The sequence below is a fragment of the Chelonoidis abingdonii genome, chromosome 3 (genome assembly GCF_003597395.2).
Source record: "Chelonoidis abingdonii isolate Lonesome George chromosome 3, CheloAbing_2.0, whole genome shotgun sequence".
NCBI classification, from domain to species: Eukaryota; Metazoa; Chordata; order Testudines; family Testudinidae; genus Chelonoidis; species Chelonoidis abingdonii.
In genome coordinates, this window is record NC_133771.1 from 161078595 (window position 1) to 161093132 (window position 14538).

Genomic DNA, 14538 nt, shown 5'->3' on the forward strand with positions numbered 1-14538 from the left:
GGGGAGGAGTACAGAAACCGATTTAAAGAGCCCTTTATATCGATATAAAGGGCCTTGTAGTGTGGACGGGTACAGCGTTAAATCGGTTTAACACTGCTAAAATCGCTTTAAACGTGTAGTGTAGACCAGGCCTCAGCTGCAAAACCCACACATGAAACCTTCTGACAGCATCAATGCTGCCAAAAATCTCACTCAAGCCCTTAGACAAGCACTTAGATCTGGATCCTTCCACCCAGTTGTGAAACACCTCTAGTTTCCAAGTGTCATGGATCCTTCATATCCTCCATGCAAGAACAGGAAATCTGTCTTAGGTACTTGCATCTATCACCTTATTGTCTGAGCAGTGCTAAAAGATTAATGACTTAGTCTTTGCTTCTCTTTCCAATTGCAGTATTGGAGGGGATGCTTCGTTAAAGAATGTAACAACCCTGCCTAGTAAGTAGAAGCTTTGCTGTTGCCAAGATTCAAGGGAGAGAATGGACTGATTGGTACACCATGACTACGATGTGGGCAGCAAACTTACTGTGAACTTCTCTTAACATTTTTAAATCTCTGTTGGGGTAATTCACAAGACTGGACATTCGTGGGAATGGCCCATGTTTTAATTGATCCTCTGGGCTGCCTCATCTGTGAAGCTGCAAGGCGGCTGCAAAAAAGCCTCAGTGAATATTAATTTGATTTTTTTTAAATAAGCTTGCTGTGACTGTTTTTGTGCCCTGTTTGTGTTAGATTTCTGCAAATGCTCTAGCAAATCCCTTTCCAGACAGGGATGTTTGCCAAGACCGGATATTTTAAGTGACTGTTGCTGAATGTCTGCGTGTCTACACTGCTGGGAATTGTGAAACTTTCCTGTCAATCAACTTCACAACTATTCTCAAAACTGAGATTGGTAGTTTGGCACCCGCTACATCTGGCTGTGAAGTTTCAGCACATTTTTTTGAATTACGCATTATATTAAGGTTTCATTTATAAAGGGCTAATCTGTGTTATAAGCATATGACAGACCTTTATAGTAAGTATATAATAGATGGTTATAAGCACATCAGTAGGAGTCCTAGAAAGTTATAAACCATGGTTATAAATCATGTATTGATTTATGGCACACTAAAATTGATTAATCATTTATTAAAACTTTTTATTAATCCCTTTAAAGTTATTTATTTAAAATAAAGCAATTTATTAATCCTTTATAAGCAATTGATAAATGGAACCCTTAATATAATTGTGACTTTCTTTGTTTTGACTAGCAACACATTCTTTGCCCTCACAGACACAAGGGTGTTTGTGGTGGTTTTTATTTTTTTATTTTTGAGCAACAGTAGTGCCCAATATTCTGCTTCCCTTGGTTGGGCACAGCAAGGTAAGTGGAGAACAAGCGGCAGCCGTCTCCTAACACAAACCGAGAATCAAGGGGGGGCATGGTGTATACTAGTCTTCTCTCCTCTGTGATGAGCAAGTGGGGTCACTCCCTTCTCATTATCCTCTTCCTTCTTCAGATATCCTTCGGGAGTTCAACCTTAACCTCACAGGTTACTCGACTGGCATAGGGGGAGCAAGTGAGCCGAATGCCTTTCTCAATCAGGCAGTTCCTGGAGCAGTGGCTGAGTAAGATGATTTCCCCCTCCCCCCTTTGGAATGCAGGGATGTGGCTGCTTCATATAACTTCCTTTGATGTGTCTCGTGCTGATATAACGTGCGCTTAATAGCGAGCAAAACCAGTCTGGCAGGTACTTCAAGTTGGAGCCTGGCTCATGCTCCACAGCTTCTGCTGTATTGAACATAAACTGAATGGCTCACTTGATTTTCATAAGAAAGCCATGTGATATAATGAAGCATGTGACAGGACCTCTTGGATCACAACAATGGTAAACACACCAGTGGAAATACCTTGTCCCAAAGGAGAGCTTCATTGAACAATGAAAGAAGCAGTACAGCTGGGAATACAGATTGAAGGGAGGAGTGGGTTAGTGCATTAGCCTTTGACTTCTCGAGACCTGGGATCACCGTTTACTAGCAAAAGTGAGTATGGTGACCTTACCTTAGTCCACAGGTGGAGTTGCACAGTTCAGCACATTGTCCATAAAAGCAAGTCAGGGCAGCAGCTGTCCTTGGGACACAGCTTTGCTGGAAAAGCCATTACAGGAACTGAACTGTTGTTCATATGTGCCCCAGGAGCGAGAAGATGCAGAAATTGTTTGGTCTTGTATAAGTTAAACGTTGGGGTACGAAGGGCTTTTAGGAAGTGTTCTGTGTAGGGTAGAAAGTGAAAGTGTGTTGAATTTGCAATGAGCAGCTAGAGAGAATGCATGAAATCTTCCATGATTAAAGCCTCAAACATTTGGAAGGATGGGGAGGAGTGGCGGAGAGAAACAGCAAAAATACCAAGCAACCAATCAGGCTGCTAGAGGCTTATGAAGAGATGAGGACAGGTGACAGCCAGGCACAGGCTCTAGGCCAGTTTTAGACCTGGTGTAAGTGGCTGCAATTACTTTGATTTCAATGTAGTAGCAGCCTCATGCAGTTTGAATATGTCCCTTTGCCTTCAGCCATACTTGGGAAAAGCAGTCTCATGGAAGGTGGCTGCATACTTAATTCCTGGTGTTATCCTCTCTAGGAAGAGAATCCAAGTGCACATCTTAGAAGTCTCAGCTTCTGATGGGGAGATGATGGGGCAGGATGGGAGGCTTAATTATATATTTAAATAATTAAGCAGCTGGCTGCAGACTTGGGCACAGCCACCGTTTGGGCAGGATTTCTGGCTGATTGTGCTTGTATTTGACTTTGGTGACTGGTAGAGCTATAAAGACTTTTGTTTCAGTCTTTCTCTCTTATTTTAAAAAAAATATCCTCTGTTTCCCCAGCAGCTCCACTTGGCAGCTAAATCTGGAAACCAAGAGAGCTCCAACACTTGCTCTCTCCCTAAGTGATGACTGCTAAGGTTTTATCAGTGATCAAGATATTGTTTTAATGTTTCAGGAGTGATTTCTCCTGCCGATTGAAAGAATGATTTCTGACTCACCCTAATATTCGCTGACAAAATGGGAGTCATTGGCTAAATGCTATGAAACATCTCCCTCTGCTCCCTAGCCCTGCAAAAGGAGGGATTTTCATTCTGTAATGGATTCATTTTTATTTCCAAATGAAGTGACTCCCTGTGTGAACAGGAAACTCCTGCAGGGTTTAGGAATCTAATATCCTGGGCTGATCTTACAGCATAAAAATCAGATAGCAATTAAATCATCTGTCCCTACTTTATTTGGTACAAAAGGTACATCAGGTTGGCTGATTACCACAGGGGACTGGAAACAGAATAACAGAATCTTTCAGTTCTAGGTCACCAGTGTGAATACAGGTCAGTAGCAATCATGTCTTTTCCATCAGATGTCTGTCTGGTATCCCATTTGAATTGAGCATCATGATATGTCAGTCTAGTCCCTAGGGGACAGTTGTCCACATGACAAAGGCCATCAGTACAGCTGGCGCTAATTGGACCCTTGTGGGCAGTTTCAACTGGGATGCCAAGAGTGCCAAAGTTATGGAATCTGAGCTACCTTTTCCCCTCTGGATGTGCGGTCCCTTTAGTTCATGGCTGAGACCAAACGGTCGAAGCCTGCACTACCAGTGAAGTAACTGTGGGTGGATGAATAAAGAACTTAATTTTCCAGGGCTCTCAAGCCAGAACCTTTCTGAGAACATACTCTGGACCTTTAGATAAGTGAAAAACTATTTGCAACTGATGTTAATGACCATCTCTAGCTTCCTGTGAAATTCAAGATGGGGGCAAATCTGAGTAAGCTACAGAGACTGCTTCATTTGGAAGTTGAATTTGCAGCTAAGTATCTGACCCAAATTCAGATCTGATACAAGAGGGTGCAACTTAATAGTCATTGAAGAATAGATGATCACGATGGTCCCTTCTGACCTTAAAGTCTATGAGTCTATGCAGACAGTTGAGCTGCATACTCTTACAGCAGGTGTGAGTTAGGTCCATAGCGTAAAATCAGATACTAAGGTGGAGAAACTGAACAGGTACTAAGTACTTCCCATGTACTTATACTGCAAAATGCAAACTCTTGTACAAATCCCAAGAAACAGGTGAGTTCTTGTACACTTGCTGGATCACCGGTGTGAGGAGGTGAACTTCTCCTCTTTCCACCTGCCACACCAGAGGACCTGGATTGGGCAGAGATAGGAAGTTTTGCTACTCAGCTTTCCCAGCAATAATTTTACTTTTATAAATGTTCAGCAGGGGATGAAGAAAACAACGCTCACAGACTCCTTCTGATTCCCTGACTGCCCAGCCTCGCCCCACCCACCAGTACTTGCCCTTTCCCACCATCTCCTCATGTGGAAGGCCTATGACAGTGAGGGAAAGCATGAGTTTGTTTTCTGTATAAACAGACACTATGGTAATGTCCCTGAACTCTCATTGGCACCCTTAGTAGAGTTCATTTCTATCACACTTTATTTATAGCTTTATCTGAGGAGATAAGTTTATCTCCATATAGTTCACTGATTTCATGGCATTGGACATAAAGAGGATGGAATAGTTTCTCCTGGTTCAAATATGTGGCTCTGTATTTGTAATGCAGCTAAGGGTTCATTCTTTGAGCCAAAGAGATTTCTCTTCCTGTCATCCAGAGGTAAAAAGATGACCTGTAAATGAGAGCTAAGGGCGAGAGTTTCGAAATTGAATTATTTGGTGTGCCTCAGTTTTTGGGTGCCCATCTTGAGCCTGCTTTCCAGAGGTGCTGAGCCATGTGCTGATATCCAGTGCAGTGATGGGTACTCATCAGTTCTGAAAATCAGGCTCAAAGTTGTCTCAGGCTGAGTGGCTAAAAATCAGTGGCCACTTCTGAAAAGGTTGATTTTAATGAACTTGTTGGATGTGTGTAGGCTTGGAGGAAATAGATTTTTATCAGTAAATGCCAGTGCACATTGCTTTCACTGCGCAAGCACAAACCAATGAAAAAATTTCTATCGATAATTGAAATTTCCGTTTCATAAAGTACAAAAAAATGTTGCTTAATAACTTATTAGTGTTTGATTTAAGATATTTACTTTGTACATTTTGATGTGATGGTGCTTTAAATTTATAAAGCTTTAATTTTTAATCATCATCTACTGTCTTTAATTATTGTCTGTCCCCACATTGCCTGATTTTTATTCCCCCTATAATCTCCTGCAACCGGGAAAATTTAAATAGATAAATATAAAAAAAAAACTTAAACCCCATAATTTTGCACAACTGTGAAAATTTAAATGGATAAAAATAGAAAAAAAGCTTAAAAATAAACATTAATATTGTCTGTTGAAATTATAAAAAAATAAAAATTGAATTGTGCCATGCCTAGATATGTGGGAAAGGAGATACCTTCTTAGGTGCTTATCAGGCAACAGCAGTTAAGCATGTGCTTGACTCTAAGCACATTCTGTAGTCCATCCCTATTCAGCCAAAACACTTAAGTATACACTTAACATAAGAGACATGCTTAAGTGCTTTGCTGAATTGAAGCCTTAGAGGACATCTCAAATTTTACTTGAAAAATGAAACTAAAAGTTTAAGAACAAGAATGAGTCATGGAAGGGGAGAATAAGTGAAGTAATGAGTTAATACACCTCCCCCACCTCCAGCCCATCTCTGAAAATCTAGATTTAAATGTGGCCTAGACCCAAGGGTGGAAGTGCTGGTAGGACATTTTCTGAAGCAGTGATCTTGTCACATCTTATCAGCTAGGCTGGGTCAATGCTTGAAAGGTAGTGCTCCATGGTAAACCCAAACTGCTGCAGAAGGGACATTGGTGATTCATTAGATGGTGGTTTCCCCTTTCTGTCAACCTTGAATCCTATCTTAATGTTGGGGCGGGCAGGCGGGCAGTGCTGTGTGAATGAAAGTGCCATCTTCCGGAATGAAATGTAAAAGGGAGTTCCTGACTCCTGACCACTTGTGGTTGGTTGATGGGATTACGTCAAGCTCACATTATGGAACGGTTAGTCTGCAGTAGCAGCGTCCACATGTTCCGATAGTGCATGGCAAGCTAGTGCACTGCAGATTTACACCACTGCTAGCCATGCACTAACTTGTTGTGTAGACAAACCCTTAGTGAGAGCTATGTGTCAGATTGCGGGATGAGGGGTAATACCTCTTGCTCCTATGATCTATGCCATAAGGCAAAGGAAAGCAAAGTTCCAATTACTATGTAAATCATATGTGTGTCAGGCTCATTAGTATCAGCAGATGTACATCATGAAATGATGTACAGTCGGTAAAGTATTTCTAGCAAGGGCCCAGAGAGAGGTGTAGCTCATTCCAATACCATGAAGCTGCTGCAAGGTCAAAGTTTTCCATTCAGATTCTGTGCATATTAGAGGATCAATGTGAGGATAGAACAGCTAAATGAGGTCCAGCAGTTTAGTGTAGGTAACCTAGAATCCATAGCAAAGCTTTTTATAGATCTAGCCTGGCTATTACAAGGCTGTCTTGTTAGCCCCCTCCAGAGTGGCCTGGATACTTCAGTTTTCATCAGGGCCGAAAAAGCTTTGGAACCATTGCTTTGCACCTAATAGACTGTGAAGTGCTGACTTTGAGCTGTGATCCTGGGAACATCAGAGGTTTGTTTTGATAGTTACTGTGCACATTTCCTTAGAGTCAATGTAGGTTTGGAAATATTCAGTGCACATACAAATGTTAATGCAGGGGATTTTTTCAGAGCCTTGGGTTTGGTGCTCCCTTGCAGTTTTAGTCTATAAGAAATAAACTGATCCAACAATTCTAAAGATGCTGTCAGCTGACAAGGAGTTTGCTGCACCTAGCTTCCAAAAATCTGTAAAAAAAATTTTCTCAGCTACTCTCTAGGGAGTCAAACAAGGTGAAGGAAGGATGGTCTTGAGGTTAAAACACTGGACAGAACTGAGATTTGAATTCAAATCCTTTCTGACACAAACTTCCCATGTGAATCTGGATAAGATACTTAGTGTCTGTATCTCGGTTTCCCATCTATAAAATGGGAGAATGCTACCTCACAGGAATAGTGTGAGGATACATTCACTCATGAGTTTGAGATGCCCCAGGGCCATATAGATATCTAGATAAATATCCTTCTTATGGATGCTGGTCTCCCCTAAGGCTCACTAATTGTCCTTCTTCACAGGAAATTACCAGACCAAGTAAGAGCCCTGGTGAAACTAATGAAAAGTGATCCGGTGAGTTGACTGGAATGCAGTATGTTTAATCTCACAGCATGAAAAGGAACAGATATTGCTTCATGGGACAGATCTGCCTCTAAAGATACCCAGTGTGTGAATCAGTTTGGAACATAATTAACTTACACTTTTTTTTTTCTTTACACAGAGAATTGATTTCAACACTGACTGGAAGATCATCACTGTGTTAATTGGAGCTAACGATCTGTGCAACTATTGCAAAGACCCTGTAAGTAGCAGGACTGAGAAGCTGGCATGGCAGCAAGGCTGATTGGTGTGGATGTAAAAACATCAGTGTAAGGAAAGCTAACCTCTGCGTCCTACGAAATCCAAGGTTGCAGGTAGGGGAAAGGAAGTCCCTGAGTTATGAGGGTCACCCAATATGCCAGACAAGGTGAATTTTGTAGAGTACTGTGGGGGTCTTTGTGAAATGATAGATACTCTGCTGGCAGTGCCTAGTTTTAAACAGAGTTAGCTGCCCCAGACTAAGATTGTTGTGGTCTCTGCTTGCTTGCTGTGGGGTAGGAACCAGCCATTATGTGGGGGGGGGGGAGATGAGAGAGAGAGAGAGAGAGAGAGAGAGAGAGAAGCCTGCCTTTCTTGACCATGACTGGGGCATGGGGAGAGGGAGAGAGGGCAGGATTCTTCCCTCTCTGCTCTGGTGGTATAAAGGGGCTGGAAAAGCCCCACAGCTAACCAGGGAAGAATTGTCCTGGTTCAGCACTGTGTGAGGCCACCACAAGTAGTCCAACACCGCCCACCTCACCTCCCCCCACAAGTCCTGGCACAGGGTGGTGGTGGAGGCAGGAGACAGCATGCCGGAAGTCTCTGTAATGGTCAGTGCTACAGAGATTTTATGCTGCTTCAGACTGTGGCTCCCAGAAGGAGAGTGTGGGACCTCTCATGCCCCTCACACCTAGTTCTAAACTCGGCTCTGAATCTAGGGTGTTGTCTCTTTTGTACACAATCCTTTTCACTACCATTTGCACACTGAGGGTGCAAGAGAGTGGGGGGATCCTTGCAGCTAAATAGCCCTAGCCAAGCTCCTGTGCTGCTGCCAGATGTTTATGGCTGGTGTGTCCTTGTCTGCTAATGATATCAATGTATAGCAGTAGAATGACACACACCGGAAACATTTGTGCCTCTGTTTTATCAGTTTTTGACTAACCCCATTCGAACACACTTACCGCTTGATTCTTTCCCTCAGCCAGAGATGAGGGGCCCATTGGACATAGACTCAATCTGCTACAGCTCAACAGGGAGCTCTAGAAAAGCCAAGGTTGTCCCCAACCTATCTATTTTTGAGGGTGGAGTAATGGTATAATTGAGCCACTTGGTTTCTGGAAGGGAGCAAGAACAGACCACAGTCTAGAATGGTGGAAGAAAGGGGATGGGAATGAATGCCCAGTGCAATATCTTTTTGTTGTCTCAAGCCATTTGTGAGCTATCATTGGCTGTAACTCCTGCTTCTCTTCTTTTTCGATGAGAATTACTATTCAGCTGTAAATTTCACCAGCCACATTCAAGAAGCCCTCGACATTCTACATGCAGAAGTAAGTAGTTTTAGTAACTCATTGGTCAGCATTGCTTGTTCCTTCCCCAGTTGTAGTAGCTGTGGGGTAGCCAAAGGGTGACCCTTGAACCAAATGTATCCCAATGAGTTCTATAATGCAGGCTACACTGCCTTCATCTCTAATGCTGAGAGATGGCCTGACAAATGAGACACCAACATACAATCCAGGGCAGGAGGAGGGAGGGTTCAGTCAAGTGAGATGGAGAGGAAAGATCAACAATTGGGCAGGATTGGTTGAGTAGTTAACCAGGGCAGGAAGGGGGAGCTGCACTTGTGCTCTGTGCTTTAAAATAAAGGCATTGCAATTTGCATAACCAGCTCCTGCCAAGCAAAGCTCTGACTCTCCTTTCAGGTTCCAAGGGCTCTGGTCAATCTAGTTGAAGTAATGGACCTCCTCCCCTTGAGGCACATGTTTCTGGATAACCAAGTACAGTGCCCCACACATCTCACTGAGTAAGCAGCTTTCGCCTACTCTGGCATCCGCGGTGACTCTCAGTGGGAGAAAAGACAAAATTTGATTCCCTACTTCTCTATGGAGGAAACCCGGGGAGGGTTCAGGTTCCATACTGTAGGGCTGCCCTGGGGAGAGTTTGGGTAATAATAGATATGCCTCCCTGGACAAGGGTTATGGTTACAGAGGGTAGGGCTCCTTGGGCAAGGGTCGGAATAATAATGGGTAGAGCTCCCTTAGTGATGGTTAGAGTATTAATGGGTAGGGTTCCCTTGGCTACATCTAGGATTCAGGAGGATAGACCTCCCTGTGCTAATGTTAAGGTTTCAGAAGGTAGGGCTCCCAAGTCTAGGGTTAGCATCTCATAAAGGAGGGTGAGGGTTAGCACACATACATCTACCCAACCTGGAATTGCAAGTCCCAGCTGCAGTGTAGACATACCCTTAGGTGCCCAAAAGTAATGGGACATAGGGTGACGTAGTGCAGTGCAGATCCCCTTGAAATACTTAGAGGTAGCCAAACTGCTATGTGAGCTGCACCACTCATGTAGGGCAAAGGGGCAGATAAAACTGTGGCTTGAGATTGTGCAAGATGGCAAAGGCCATCTGGCACTCTTATAGAAAGGGTAGTATACAGACATCCAGCACTGCTCCCCGGTGGTGTGGATGCTGAATGGCTATGGATGAGTGTCTCTTACATCTACACTCTTTGCTCTTGTGCTGTATGCTTTTCTTACTTCTGTAACCTCTTCTGCAGAGATCTGTGTAGTTGTGTTCTCCCAGTGACAGAAGGGTCACAAGAGCTAGTGATGGTGATGGAAGCTACCAGAGCCTACCAGGTACATCTACCAGGATGACTGCAGTGGCTTTGCCTACAAATGAGGCAGGGCAGAGGGTTTTCCAGCAATCAGCCTGTTTCAATTTATAACTACATGTACAAAAATTGCCCATCTACTATTCTGGGTACCTTTGTTGTTATTAAAACTATCAGTGTGGCAAAATCAGCAGGAAAACTCTCCCAGACACAAACCCATAAGTGGACTTTCCTCACCCAATCTCTATCCTTCATAAACAATCACTCCATCATGCTTCAACCTCTTCAGCCACTAGGGAAAGAAGATGGGTTTTGCCATGTGCCCTGAAGGGCTATGATCCTTGACTGTGTCAGCCCAAGGGTGGAAGTGCAGCTACATGCCCTACACACCATTTAAGAGTGACAAAGTGGTTGGTGGGTTGATGATGGTCTTTTTTGTCTCTTACAGAACAGCACTCGGAAGCTAGTGGAGTCTGGCAGGTATGACACCCAGGAGAATTTCACGGTAGTACTGCAGCCTTTCTTCCGAAATACCAAGATTCCTCTTCTTCAGGTATGGCCATAGGTCACTCTCAGTAGTTAGGTTAGATGCAGGTCCTCACCTACACATCTGGAGTATATGAAAATATCAGGGTTTGCCAGGTGCTCTTGAAGTTCCCATATGAATATAATATGGTTTGTGTCTATTATGTTGTTGGAATTCCTTGAACAGTTCCCAATACTTGGATTTACATAATTTAGTTTTATATTGATTACTGTTTTAACTTTTGAGAAATGATTTAAAGATTACATGTAAAAATATATCTATACACAGATATTCAGCAAAGGCAGATGTTAGCTAAAAGTACAGTTATCATTATACTCTTATATAGTGCTTTTAATCAGTAGATTTCAAAGCACTTTGCAAAGGACATCAGTGTCATTATCCCCATTTAATGATGGGGAAACTGATTAATCAAGCTGCGTAGAAAGCCCTGGCAGTTATGTTAGAGCTCTTAAAGCTGTCTGGCAATGACCCTCACTGTTAACTAACAGCATTGTTATCTCTTTCTGACCATGATCTTACTCTTCTGTGCCTGTGCAGAGAGAAGGATCTACATAGTAATCAGTCCAAACTGTAGTCTTAGGCAATCAGCCCTTTCTCCCCATCTTTGGCAGTAAGAGGGGGTTCCAGGGTCTATATGGTGAGTGAAGCAAGCTAGTAAATCTAAGAACTGACACAACTCTTTTCTGAAACGTGAAAACCATTCAATGTTTTTTTTTCACCCACATCTGCGCTTCCTGAGTTCAGATGGAACTGGAAGCAGATGTGGTCAAATTCCAAACAGGAGAAGCTGTGGTATTATAGGGCCAGAGGGAACCAGAAAATGCCAGAAATAACTGGTGACAAGTTGCAAACGTTCAGCTTCTTCTCCTAACAAACCTTTTCTGAGACTGCAAAATTGGGCTGAAAAATCTCTCAGAATTATAGGCTTTGATTTCTATTCAGGTCAGCCTTTGTGAAAAGCCCTTCCTGTGGGGTTGGACACTGCCTAGAAACTTGGAAATGAAAAATAATAGACACAATTTGTTTCTGAAAAATGTTTAGACCTCAAAAATGATTTTCTTCCAGTTTTGCAAAAAAACAACCCCAAAACAGATGTTTTTCCATATTATATCCAAACTTGAAATGGGCTGACTCAAAATCCTGGCTACAAACTTGGTGGAAGATCAGATACAGATCCAAAACTTGGCAGCAGGTCCTTACTTCTCTAATGAGCCAACCCAGAGCGCTTGATTAAAACATCCTCAAACCTTGAGGAAGTTCAGTTCTGGATCTAAACTCTGTGGCCTTAGTCCATCTAATTCAAACTCTTTTATTCACCCCTAAAATCTCATGAGAAAACCAATATCTTAAAACTTCCAAACCCAAACTGTTTCAGATATTACAAAATCAGTTATAAACTGGAGTTCTTCTCTGAAAGGTGACTGTGTGGGTGTACTCACTTGTATCTGCTAACTTCAGTGACAAACAACTCTTACTGCTTTTTACTCCTGTTAGCCCTGCAGAACTGACACCGCTGCAAAAGAGAGAGCTACAAGAGAAGGAGCTTTTTCTTCTGTTCCTTCTTGTGTATCATCAGTGGACTTTTGTACTAACTTCCACCAAGCTATATCTGAGCAAACCCACTGAGGAGCACTGTGTGGTTTGTAGCACCCTTATTGCTGGTGGTGATGCATGAGAAGGAAAAGGCTCACCTATTCTGTCCTATCTCAGTTGAGTTTGTGGCTGTGGCACTGGAGATCCTAAAGAGAAAGACAAAACACAGAACACAAGAAGGCTATTTTTAGAGCCAGGCTAGAACAGCACATTAAACATCTGAACTTTAGGGTTCTTATCCTTTTGGGGTTGGCCCATTGCTAGTACTTGGTGACTTTGACTGGTAGTACCCCACTTCATCTCCCCAGATGCCAGTAGGCCTTCCACATGGGAGTGTATATAATGGGAATGCCATACAGCTACTACCTCTGCTCCAACTTCAGTGAACCAAAGAAATAAACTTACCAAACTTCTTGCACTCAGGTGTCTTTTGCACTTTCCTTTTCAGGATGGGCGTGCAGATATCTCCTTCCTTGCACCAGACTGTTTCCATCTGAGTCAGAAATCCCAGTCTCAGCTCTCCAGGACTCTCTGGAACACCATGGTAGGGATAGCATGGACTTGTATATCAGGCTAATCAACCAGAACTGATTCAAAGTATCTGTAAAATCGTCTCTTTTGTGCAATAGTTTTTACATTGGGGGATTGGGTGTCTCAGGCCACTGTTGATGGGACCCAGACCATTCATATTAAGGTCACCTATTCAAATCCAGCCCAGATCAGTGTTAATTTAAAGGTCTCTTCCATCTGTTGGCTGAGTGGTGAACTGAGTTTGGTGGGTTTCAGTTCACATCCTTTTGGACAGGTGTCCACATCAAGAAGAATGAAATCCCATGGAATGCACTAACTGGCAGTCTCCATGAAAGAGAAGTTGAAGACTGCATGGGCCATGGAGACTGACTGATGTACCTTCTCACCTTCTGGGTTGGGGCTGAGGCACATTTGTGTGGCAGTGTAAGTGCTGCTTGTACTGCTGGAGCCTCTGCTGTACCTGTTCTGTGGAGAAACAGAGGACTGTAGTCTCCCTGGCTGCCAACCCAGAACCTTTCACCTATTCTAAATTCACTTTTTAAAAGGAGTGTAGTCAGGGAGGATCCCCAGCTTTTATCCAGGAACCTCTGCAGCGATGCTCAGTTTTCCTTTTACTCACTGGCACTGTGACAAGAAATAGAAGATTTATCCTCGCTGCCTGTCACATTTCGTGGTTGATGCCACGTTTCAACAGACATAAAATTAGACAAGAGGCCTTAGCCCTGGTATTCTGGTCAAATTCCAATACAGCTACTTCTGCCTCCCTAAATTCCCTCAGCAATATAGTATGCGTCTTTACTTCCTGTTCTAAACTACTGCCTAGTGATACTGTGCTCTGTAACACAGCTGCCATGTTCCTCCAAAGAAATGGCTGCATTTCAATCACAGGCAAATCCAGAGTTATGTAATTATTCAATTTAGTTAAATTTGTAAAGCACCTTTGGATTCTTTGGGTTTAAAATTGCTATAGAAATGTAAGATGAGAGGAGACAGCTACAAAACTAATCCTACCCTTTTTTATCCCAGCTTCTGCCTGTAGGGGAGAAAACGGACTTCTTTGACCCCAAGGCTAACATTACCCTGAGTTGCCCAACTCTGGTAAATACTGTACCATTACGGAAGCAAGGGGTTGGAGTGGGTGGGTTCATGCCCTTTTCTTGGCAAGGATCCAGTATTTTTGGAACAAGTCTGCTAAAATTCTGCTTCTCTGTTAACTGTATGTGAATATTTTCTTGCACAATAGCTGCTTCAGGTGTTTCTGGGCCTTATACCTTCTTTCAAAAACAACATGGCTGATGTGTGTTTAGATCTTTGGCCAGATTTTTTAAGATATTTAGGTGCCTAAAGATACAGATAAGCACTTAGTGAGATTTTCAAAGAGATTCAGAATGGATTTTCCCTTTGAACTCATTGGCAATTAGGTGCCTAGATGTTTTGGGAAATCCCACTAGGCACCAATTTGCATCTTGAAATGCCTAAATGCCTTTAAAAATCTGGCCCCTAGTGACTAATACTGAAGAGGCTGCATGTATGCTGTACATGTGTGTGTAGTTTCCCCCATTGGGTGTATGGATCTATGGAGTTTCATGTTTCCATCAACCTCCAGCATATGCATTTGTCATTGCATACCAACTCAGCAGTTTCGTCTTTCGACAATGGGCAGCTGCTTCTCTCCCTTTCCCAAGCCCTTTTTCTGAACTTCTTAAAAATTTGTGATGCATAAATTCTACTCTGTTGTGAGTTTCAGAAGATCAGTGCATTCATGGAGTTTTGAGCTGCTATATGACAATAGATGGAGATTCTACTCGTTTCTTCCCTCCTTGCCCT

The 14538-nt window shown here is 42.9% G+C and overlaps 1 protein-coding gene across 1 annotated transcript in view; it reads left to right on the forward strand.

Moving 5' to 3' along the window:
• PLB1 (phospholipase B1) overlaps positions 1-14538 on the forward strand; it is a 126075-nt gene that overhangs the window by 82036 nt on the left and 29501 nt on the right. Inside the window, exons 34-43 of the mRNA XM_032790231.1 lie at positions 392-435; positions 1497-1605; positions 7152-7203; positions 7352-7432; positions 8691-8756; positions 9129-9229; positions 9984-10065; positions 10489-10593; positions 12629-12724; positions 13738-13809. Coding sequence (XP_032646122.1) covers positions 392-435; positions 1497-1605; positions 7152-7203; positions 7352-7432; positions 8691-8756; positions 9129-9229; positions 9984-10065; positions 10489-10593; positions 12629-12724; positions 13738-13809 — 808 coding nt within the window. The remainder of the gene's footprint in view (positions 1-391; positions 436-1496; positions 1606-7151; positions 7204-7351; positions 7433-8690; positions 8757-9128; positions 9230-9983; positions 10066-10488; positions 10594-12628; positions 12725-13737; positions 13810-14538) is intronic.